The sequence below is a fragment of the Aethalodelphis obliquidens genome, unplaced genomic scaffold, assembly GCF_003676395.1.
Source record: "Aethalodelphis obliquidens isolate GAN/ISIS:26980383/991018 unplaced genomic scaffold, ASM367639v1 scaffold9, whole genome shotgun sequence".
Lineage (NCBI taxonomy): Eukaryota > Metazoa > Chordata > Mammalia > Artiodactyla > Delphinidae > Aethalodelphis > Aethalodelphis obliquidens.
The window spans coordinates 16,998,739-17,009,097 of NW_020837953.1; the positions used below are offsets into that span (position 1 = coordinate 16,998,739).

General features: G+C 55.6%; 2 protein-coding genes across 5 annotated transcripts; both read right to left on the bottom strand.

Moving 5' to 3' along the window:
- Window positions 1-636: 636 nt before the first annotated feature.
- Window positions 637-3,838, bottom strand: ATP6V0B (ATPase H+ transporting V0 subunit b). Its single transcript, XM_027108804.1, has 8 exons — window positions 3,688-3,838; window positions 2,949-2,997; window positions 2,650-2,733; window positions 2,445-2,522; window positions 2,176-2,245; window positions 2,005-2,056; window positions 1,594-1,784; window positions 637-926 (listed from the first exon to the last, which is right to left on the bottom strand). The coding sequence occupies exons 1-8, from the start codon at window positions 3,752-3,754 to the stop codon at window positions 900-902; spliced, it is 618 nt and encodes a 205-aa protein (XP_026964605.1). The 5' UTR covers window positions 3,755-3,838; the 3' UTR covers window positions 637-899.
- Window positions 3,839-5,463: 1,625 nt separating this feature from the next.
- DPH2 (diphthamide biosynthesis 2) lies at window positions 5,464-9,064 on the bottom strand. Of its 4 annotated transcripts, XM_027108788.1 has the most exons (6): window positions 8,595-9,063; window positions 8,309-8,421; window positions 7,824-8,047; window positions 6,942-7,625; window positions 6,468-6,644; window positions 5,464-6,386 (listed from the first exon to the last, which is right to left on the bottom strand). In XM_027108788.1, the coding sequence occupies exons 1-6, from the start codon at window positions 8,739-8,741 to the stop codon at window positions 6,262-6,264; spliced, it is 1,470 nt and encodes a 489-aa protein (XP_026964589.1). In that variant the 5' UTR covers window positions 8,742-9,063; the 3' UTR covers window positions 5,464-6,261. The 4 variants fall into 4 exon arrangements, with proteins under 4 accessions (XP_026964589.1, XP_026964592.1, XP_026964590.1 ...); XM_027108791.1 differs by lacking the exon at window positions 7,824-8,047 and having other exon boundaries at window positions 8,595-9,064; XM_027108789.1 differs by lacking the exon at window positions 8,309-8,421 and having other exon boundaries at window positions 8,595-8,753.
- Window positions 9,065-10,359: the final 1,295 nt, after the last annotated feature.

The following is a 10,359-nucleotide window of genomic DNA, read 5'->3' on the forward strand; positions in this document are numbered from 1 at the left end:
AGAAGGGCACCTGGAAGTTAGGCCAACTCGTGCAGGGAGGTCAGGGATTTGTCAGCTCATCGATGGGAGCATGACTAAGGGTCCGCCAGAGGAGGGGGCTGCTAGTTAAAACTGGGCAGGACACTGAAAGGCGTAGACAGAAGTGTGTGGCAGGGGCTTCTAGGGAACAGGAGGTTGGACAGGAGTGGGAGGAGCTGGACATGGCCCCAAGGGATCAAAGTAGTTACCGGCAGGGTCTGGTGCTGGGACGGGCAGAGGCAAATGAATGCGTTCCAAGGCCCCAGGGGTAGAGATGATGGATGCCTGAGGGTAGAGCCAGGTAAGCAGATGTGGCTAACTGGGGTGGGCTGACCAGAGCCCTGAAGGCATGGAACTAGGACACCTCCCTTCCCCACACAAACACATGGGCCCATATACCTAGACCCCCCCCCTTCCCTTCAATAAAGATGTTCAGAGCTACAGAGTCCTCAGCCCAGCACACTTTCCTTCCAACCCAGGAGCCATCGTTGTCCACAGCAGAGACAGTGTATATGAGTCGGAAAGTCGGCAAGAAGCTGGCATGAAGTTGAGAACTACAGGCCTGTTTACCCTTCCTCTGTGAAAGGAGGTGGCGAAGAAAGGCAACAGAAGCAGCACTGACCCAGACAAATACCATGTTTATTTCACAAACACTGGGAAGATGGGTTGGAGGTGGAGGTGGGACACGGGTGCCAAGCTGCACACAGTCAACAGCAGCCCACTCCCCACACTGCGGATCCAGCCAGGCAGTGCCTCAGAAGTGAGTGCAGGGAGGGCTCTGAACACCAAGCCCCCTGAAAGACTAAGGGGCACAGCTCCAGCTGTCCCGGGAAAACCACAAATAAATACGAGTGGGGCACGGCCCCGCCCACGCAGATCATCTAATCACCCATCTTCACTCTGGAGGTCTGCAAAAGAAGTACAGGAGAAATCAGTCAGGGACAGAGAAACAGATTAGACAATGACAAATGACAGATGATCAGACCCATGGCAGGATGGACAGACCACAACAGATGGATGACTAGACCAGGATGGACATGTTGTGATAAACACAGTGAACAGGGACACAGAGACAACTACAGAGTTCAACTGTGGGACAGACAAGACAGAGAGAAGTGGCATATGGACAGTGCCAGTCACCAAGTCAACCCAGTCAGGCGCCCACAGTCACACTCAGACACTCAGGCTGATCCTTAATCACACACACCTCCGATGTGCTGTCCTACTGACATCACAGTCAAACACACCAAGACGGACTGAGACAGACGCATCCCAACCTGGTCTAGACTACAAAGACAGCGAGGAAGAGACAAAATAACAGAACAGCAAAGAGAAGCTAAATCTTTTGTATATAGACACAACAGACAAAAAAAGACAGTTGTCAGTGATACCACATTGAAGACAGAAATAAATGGAGAACTTCAAAAGGGGAAAACCAAAAGATGGGAACTAAGTGGTAGAAACTATTTAAGAGGTTCTTATGGTTACAGGTGTAGACGGAAGCACTGTGGCTCCTCCAGAAGCGTGAGGCTGGGTTGGGGACAAGAATAGAGGCTTCCCAGGGGGATTCAGCACCTGAAGGATCGCAACGATGACCCCAAAGAGGCCGATGGCACTGCCAAAGATCTCCACGATGAGAATCTTCACAAAGAGGCTGGGGTTCTGTGCATCAGCCAGGGCGGCACCACTGCCCACGATGCCCACGCACACTCCACAGAAGAGGTTAGACAGGCCCACCGTGAGGCCAGCCCCAAACATGGAGTAACCTGGAGGGACGGAAGGGGAACACTGAGGCCAAGCCAGACACAAGGAGACATGAGGGCAAGGGATTCAACATGGAATAACGGGGCCAGCCACCACCCCAACTCTACAAAGCAGCCCAAAGTAGGTGAGAGAATATCAAAATGAAGAATCTAAGCTGGGGTGCACACTGCAGGGGGAAGCAGCTGTGAAGCCCCAACTTTTTGCCTTCACATACCCACCTACCTGCATGGTAGTTTCGATGGCCAATGGCCTTGGGGTCAGTAGCACTGAAAGGCTGAGGGAAGCAGAGAAATAGTCAGAAATCACCCCCTACTCCACTCCCCCTCCTCCACCATCACTAAGCAATATATAAACACACTGGAATAGATGCCCACTCCACCTAGTCCTCCATACCTCAGCCATGTTGCTAATGACAATCGCCATGATGATGCCATAGATGGCCACAGCCTCACAGAAGATGATGCTGGTAGTGGTAGCAGGGGATTAGGGGGTGGAGAGGAGAAAGAGTTGAGAAAGAAACCAACCTTCCTCCCTGAAGAGTCTCCAGCCACCTCTCCCCCACTGACATCCGACCCCAGCAGGACGCTTGTCAGGCAGGTCAAACGCACAGGCAGCTACCAATGCAGCTGATTCTGACAACCTTACAAGGGTCCTACACTTACCTGACCAGGTTCTTGGTCTTAATCCTGGGGGCCTTCACCCCTCCCCCAATGATGGAAGAGCCAGTGATATAGATGCCCCTGGTGGACGGATAAGAAACCAATGAGCAGAGCCCAATCCTGTCATTGCCCCCAAGATGACTAAGAACCCAGTAACACCACGTGCTATGATTCAGCCCCTCCCCTGACCCATGACCCCAACACTTACCATGCTGCCCCAACCACAGACAGAGAGATAGCTAGGCCAATTCCCAGGTTTGACCACATGAAGGGGGAAGTCTCCGTCAGGAACCTGGTGTGTAGACGGCGGAAGACAATTCAGCCGTGGTGGAGAAGTGGGCACAAAATCCACCCCCTCCCCAACACCCCCAGTCCTCGATGCTGAGACAAAACACTTCATGTTTCCCAAAGGTCCCCATCCCAGACAGCTGGGGGGTGGGGTGCGGTAGGGATCAGATCAGAGAGGGCAGGCTGCAAAGAAGCTCCTAGGGGAAACCTCCCCCTTACCATGCCACATCAAAGCGGAAGCCCAAGTCAAAAATGGTGTAGCAGATTCCTGCAGCAGTGAGAAAAACGGGGGTTAGGGACTGCTCTCTAGAGAGAAGCGCCACAACTTAGGCAAGAAGTTACTGCCCAGCTGATGGGCCACCTTCCCAAAAGGTCTGCCTACACCTAAGTCAAGGGAGAGTCCTCTGGCTGGCCCCACGCAAAAGCACAGCTGCCTATACAAATGCCTCTACTCAGACCTCCATTTTCTGCCACTCCTTCAGGAACATATCCCCTCTGTGACACCACCTCCCTGACCCAGAGCCGTCAAGAGGAGCCACCGGCAGGCCTGAATACCCTGGAGGAGGGGAGGGAGCAAGAGCTCTGGCCAGGCCCCACCAGATGCAGCCAGCCCAATCCGAGCCGCTGTTTACCCAACACGCTGTGCGTGTGGGGGGAGAGCAAGACTACCGGGAAAAGAGGAACTGGAGCAGCCGGCTCGTGACCCAAGCAGGCCGGTCAAGAGCAAGAGAGGGACGACAGCAGGGAGCGAGGGAAGGGGGCGGCAGTGACAGAAACGGACAAGGGCTGCGCTCGCGGTCCCCAGCGAGCCCCGCCCGCGCCCCTCCCCAAGCAGCTGGAGATACGGGTCTCCTCCCCGCGCCGGGGCCCAGTATTCCCAAGCCTCCGCTTCCCCGCTGGGCTCCAGTCGGGCTAGCTCGGCCCGATGCCGGCCCCGCCCGCCAGGGCCCGGCCTCACCCACGACGAGCAGGCAGGCCCAGAAGGCCACGAAGACCCCGGAGTAGAGCAGCACTAGCCCAGTCATGGCGGCAACGACGGCGGGTCTCGGGTCGGGGGCGGGGTGGGGGGCCGGAGCTCAAACCTCGTCCCGGCGTCCGCCGTCCGCCCCGCAGTGTCACCTGACTCACCCACGTGACGCGCCGGCGCCACGTGACCACACGCCAGGCCTGGCGCCCCGGCGCCGCCGGTCTAGAACTTGGTGATGCCGGAAGTGCGACGCAGAGGATTGTGGTGGTTGTAGTCTCGCACGCCTGAGGGCCTCGGATGCCCTTCTTACTCAGTACCTCGACTCCTTGCCTGGCCGGTCAGTCTCGCGTCCGACCAAGCTCGCTCCTTCTGCGCCCCGACACTCCGTCCTGCTCCGGCCACCAGCCCTGCTTTCCTGCTCGCCGCCGCCCTAGCTTAGTCTCCAAGCCAGTGCTGATTTCGCAGGCCTCCCCACGACCGTCCCACCCAGTTCCGCGAGGGTGTCCGCTCCGTCCCTTACTGAGCTCATGCTGTTTCCTTTGCCTGAAGCACGCTTCTTCGTGCTCACCCCATGGCCCAGCCAACACTTACTGGTCTTGGGATACCATTCCCCCAGGAAGGGTTCCCTAACCAGAGGCAGGGGAGTGCGCCCGCTCTGGGCTCCCCCGCCGCCCTGGCGATCATTATGAAAGCAAGATCATGTCACTCTCTTTGAAATACCTCGGAGGCCCCCATTTCCCTCGGAATAAAAGCCATAGTCCTTAAAATGGCCTACTAGGCCTCTACTGTTGCGCCTCCCCATGCCTCTTACCCGACTTCATCTCCTAATACTTCCCCACTAACTCCCTCCTCTGACTGCACTGGCCTCCTGGCTGTTCCTTGAACACACCGGTCACACCCTCAACGCGTTGCACTTGCACTTGTTCCCTCTGCTTCTCCAAATTATCCGCGTGGTTCATTCCTAACTTCTTTCAGCCTTTGCTCACCTTCAAAAGGCCTTCTCTGACCATCCTGTTTAATACTGCAGCCCCTTCTCTTGCACTCCTTCCCAGCTTTACCATAGCCCTTATCACCATTCTGCATACTAAGTGTTCTGTGTCTATCGCCCCCACCACGAGAATGTAAGCACCATGAAAGGATTCCTGAGCTCACTGCTGGATCTCCAGTGCCTGGCACACAGTGGGTGCTCAATACATATCTGTAGAATACATGATTGGTGCCCATCTTGTCCCAGTTACCATGGTCGGTTTACAGAACTGCCTCTACTAGAAGACTGGGCAATCCCTGAGGGCAGAAATCACATCTCCCTGTTCACCTGCTTCTTCAACACGCTGGACAACGCCAATATGCCGAGATTCTCGGCAAATGTGGGGAATTAAGAGGTGAGTCATTTCATTTCACCCCTCTGAACCTTTACGGTCCAGCAACTCCACTTTGCTTGAAGCACCCACAATGCTGGTTTACGCCTGTTTTAGCATGGTGTACCCTTTGCCCAAATGTCTTTTTCACCTCACTTCTGATTTTTTTTTCCCCCCTCCAAGCGATCCAGCTTAGGTAACACTCCCTCTGAGAAGCCTCTTCTGGGCTCCAGCTGCCCCTGGGGGCTTCCCTACTCATAAAGAATATTGCTTCACCAATTGCCTGTTTAACTGCCTCTCTTCCCAGACACACTGTGAGGACAGGAATTCAGTCAAATACAATTCAGATCTCAACCCACAGGACCTGTGCAGGACCTGCGGTATTTGATGAATAAAAAGAAACAAGGAGAAAAATTATCTGGTTTATTCAAATTTCTGTGATCTCCCTGAGAAACTAATTGGAGTCAGTGTAGACCAGCACTGCCCGACAGAACTTTTTGCAATGATGGAAATGTCTTATAGCTGCACTGTCCTCTCATGTGGCTCTCAGAGCACTGAAATGTGATTAGTGTGATTGAGAAACTGAGTTTTTAATCTTACTTAATTCAAATTTATGTTTGAACAGCCACATGTGGCCACTGTATTGGACAGCATAGGTGCAGACCAGTGGTTCTCAACTGGGGACGCTTTTGCCCCCATAGGGGACATTTGCCAACATCTGGAGACATTTCTGGTCATCACAACTGGGGAGGGGCGTGCTACCGGAACCTACTGGGCAGAAACCAGAGATGATGCTAAATATCCTACAATGCCCAGGACAGCCCCTCACAACAAATAATTATCTGGCCCAAAGTGTCAATAGTGCCAAGATTGAGAAACCATGGTCTAAACCATTTAGCACCTGCCTTTAACAAAGGCAGACCCTCAACTGTCTTGTGCTGTTGTTCCCAGGAGAACAGATGGCCCAGAAGGCTTCAGGGAAGACCCAAAGCTGTTTCCGCATCAGTCAAACAACAGATATTTACCAAGCCAATATGTGCTAAGCCTTGTGCCAGCGCCAGGACAGGACAGGAAGAGCTGAATCCTATCCCCAGTGAGGGGCTGCCTCAGTGACAGGCTCCTTCAAGGATCCTGGCAGAAGAGTGGGGTTGGTGCAGGGAGCACTAAAGGTCTTCAAGTCCACCTGTGGCTCTGGCCCCACATGGTATCAGCTGCTTCCCTCATCCTCGTAGGCGATGGCAATCCCTCGTCTTCCGGTCACAGCTGCCGTCACCGGCGTCTGACCCAGGCAGGGTTGCAGTCCCTGCCAGCTCCGGGAACTAAGGAATGAGGCTGCAGAGGGAGGGGATTGAGGCTGAGTGGCCTGAACATAGGGGGAGAATTCAGATGGGAGTGGAGATTTGCCACACTCACCTGCAGGGCTGCTCTCAGCCAGCTCCAGCTGGGGCCTCGGGGTTAGGGCTGAGCATCCAGGATCAGTTGATGGCTTCCAGGCAGGTGGGGGTCGGAGGTCCCCAGTAATGAGTGACACATCTGGGGTGTCCCACAGCTCCGAGTCAGGTGGAGGGAGGGGCACGTGGAAGGGAGAGCCTGGAAGGGAGGGAGGGAGAAAGCGGATCCATCCTGCCCCCCAACTATTTTTTTTTTTTTTTGCGGTATGCGGGCCTCCCACTGCCGCGGCCTCTCCCGCCGCGGAGCACAGGCTCCGGACGCGCAGGCTCAGCGGCCATGGCTCACGGGCCCAGCCGCTCTGCGGCATGTGGGATCCTCCCAAACTGGGGCACGAACCCGCATCCCCCGCACCGGCAGGCGGACTCTCAACCACTGCGCCACCAGGGAAGCCCCGCCCCAAGCATTTTTAGCCTAGGCAGTGCCCCCACCACTCACCAGGCAGTAAGTCCGCGTAATGTGTGAGGTGGGGAGCCAGGCCTGGAGGTGGCCATGCAGGGTTGCAGGCAGCCTCCAGCTCACACGGTGCCAATACAGGCCGGAAGAAGCTTCCAGAAGGCTGGGTGGCTAGGGCACCCAGAGGACAGGCCAACAGCACAAAGACATCCACCTCAGGGAAGTTGGCAAGCTTGGCAGGCGTGGGTCGCCCCAGGGCCAACACGTAGCTACGCTTGCCAGCAGCCTGTGTCAGGTTCCGCAAGTGTGCCAGTGCCTCACGGTGTCGGGCCACACCCAACGTGCCCGCCAGCAGCCCCACCACACGGGCATCTCTGGCCCTCTCTACCAGATAGTGTCTACGTGCTCTTAGCCGCCAAGCCCGGGCACCTTCATCCTGAGTCCGCCCTGTGTCTGGGCAGCAGGAGGAGAAGGGCCGCCCTGGTGCCCAGCCCAAGAGCAGTCGGCTCAGGTCTGGGTCAAGATCAGGGTCAGAGATGGCCTCAGAGCCCCCCACATAGAAGGCACCATACTCTTCCAAACACCTCCCTGGAGCCAGGGGGAAGCGGCGCCCAAAACGCTCCAGGGGCTCAGGATCTGGATTGAGGGAGCCCACTGGCAGGGGAAGAGCTGGGCTGGAGACAAGCAGGTCCAGGTACCGTGGGCGCAGAAGGGTGGCCAAGGCCTCTGGAAGAAGGAGGTGGTGTCAGGGTTGGGGTCTGGTAAAGCAGGATCCCCCTCATCCCCAGGAGACTGAATGGGAACCAAAAGCAGAGGCTGGGGTCAAACCCATATTAAGAACTCCATGGGAGTGTACTGACATGGAGAAATTAAGGCACAAACTGGTCAGCCCACCCTTCCTGCATGCAAAGGCAAAACCCTCACCCAGGGCGTGGGCACAGGCCGGCTCACTCAGCAGCACCACAGGCGCTGTGGGGTCTGGGTTCTGGGCCTCGAAGGCCTTAGCGCAGAGCTCCAAGGCCACAGATCGCTGACCAAGGACGAAGGCAATGGGCAGTGGGCGGGCAGGAGGGCTTAAGCAGGCAGGGCCAAAATGTACAAGGGCCTGAGCTCCAGCTTGCTCAGCACCCAGTACATCCACACAGCAGCTGCAGAGGAGACACCATTAGTGAGAGGGGTTCTCATCGAGAAAAGCGTTGCCGTCATCAATGGAAAATGTGGTCAATGAAGAATATGACGTTATGAAAAGAAGACACCGTCACTGAGAAGAGCTAGTATCAGGAGAGGAAACATCACCATCAGGGAGAAATGCGACCATCGGGGTCAGACACTGTCATAGAGGGGAAATGCCATGAGCCCTGGATCCCTAGACCTACCCCACCCTCTATCGGCAAGCTCCAAGTTCACACCTGCCATAGGCTGTGTCTCCCAGAATGAACACCTTCGACCCTGTGGCCTCTTCCAGTCGTGCAGCCACGGCCCCAGCATCTCCCAATAGCTGATCAGGGAACTGCAAGGCCACCTGTAAGCATAAACCATGGAGTCAGGAACAGCCTCTCCTCTTCAAGGGAAACATTCCGGGAGTCCCTGCCTAACCTTCAAAGTCCCTCCTCCCAGAGAAGCATCTTCCCTCATTCCCATCCTCACAAAATCACCCAAGATCCCGATCCTCTGGGCGACCCATCCGCTCCTCACCCGTTGACACCCCAGGTCACGGACAAATCCAACGACTCGCTCCAGCTCATACACTCGGTCCAGGTCCCCAAGAGGAGTGCGCAGCCCGGCAGCGCCCGCCTCTAGCTGCAGCGCCGCCTCCGCGGGGCTGCTGAATGTAGACTCCATAGCGGGAGGCAGCGGGGACCTCCCTCAATTAGCTTCAGGCCCCGCCTTCTCAAAAACGGCCCTCATAGTGCCGCTTGGTGGGCGGGCGGGGGAGGGGGTGGGGGGAGGGAGTGGGGCGGAGGGAGTGGTGTCGAGGGGGAGTCAGTCAGCCCGCAGCCGTTGGGCCAGGACCCGACCCATCCGAACTCCCGTTTCTCCGCTACACGTGGGCCTCCCAGGGAGATTACTTCCGGGTGCTTGAGGCGGGGCTGATGACAACTTCACCCATCTAAAAATCAGCACGGCTCCCGCCCTCCAGCCCACACAGAACCAATAGTCGGCCTCCCAGCCCGAAGCCAATCGGAAGTGGCTCAGAGGAGGCGCGGAGCCTTGTGGGTGTTGCAGTTCTCCTGGCCCACCTCTCCGGGCGCTGGTCTTCCGGTTCAGCCGCCAAGCGCCCTCAGAGACACCGACTCCCTGAAAATAACTACTCCAGTTTGAGCAGTTCCTATCCGCCTACACTGTTAAGCACTTCCCCTGCACTCTCAGCTGGGAGGTGATAGATAATTAGGCATTGCATAATTTTTAAATTAGGTACCAAACTGCCTGGGTTTCAATATTGCGCTCTGCCCCTTACTAATGACTGAGGCTCTTAGTTACTCAACGTCTTTAATGGCTGTTTCCTCATCTGCAGAATGGGACTTGTAACAATAGTACTTCTAATAGGATTGCTGGGGCAAATTAATTTAGACATAAAACTTCATAAAGTAGTCCTTTGCATAGCACATGTACTGGAAGAATCCACTACTATCCTCACGGCAGTCTCAATCAAGCAAACACTGAGCACTAATTGTTCACCAGGTACTACAGAGTTCAGTCTTTGGAGTAAGAGCTGTCGCATTTTGCAGATGAGGAAACGGAGGCTCAAAGAGGCTAACTGCCTAATAAGATACAGCAAATCAGTGGCACCATCTGTACCCAGGTCTGATTTCAGAAGCTGTTCCTTAGACCCCTCATTCTCCCAGGTTATATATGCTACATTGGATCATGGCAGCAGGGAGGAAGACACTCGGGTGCTATGTCGTAGGAGAAAAGGACAGAAAGTATGTGAAACATCTCTACATACTCCAGAAGTGAAAAATCAAGAGTAAGGTGAGAATGGGATGGAGGAGGGGTAAGGGAAAGGGGACAGAGTGATCTCAGGGGATGACATGAAAGGGGGGCTGATGCTGGCTGGTGTGGGAAGAGATTGAATGATGAAGAATGGAGGACACAGAATTTGCGCAGAGGTTGGGAAAAGAACAGGAGAAAAAGTGAGACAATCGTGGGAGTAACCAGTTCTCCTAACACTTCCAAGGAGACTCATGGCTTAGGGCTGGGAGTCAGGAGAACCCAATCCTGCTCTTGCGATCTTACTGAGGGGATGGCTGGGGTGCCTGAGAGGCAGCCAGGGTGGAACTATGGCTGAGACAGAAAGGGAGGGAACCCTGCTAAGGGAGGAGAGCAACAGCAGGCCGGGAGCTGTCCTTGGTCCTGACCAAACCCTGACCATCACGTGCTGGTCAGGTACCACAGAGTTGGGGAGCTATGGGTTTGCAGACAACACTAGGGCCTGCCTTCCTCTTCCTCTGGGGTCCAC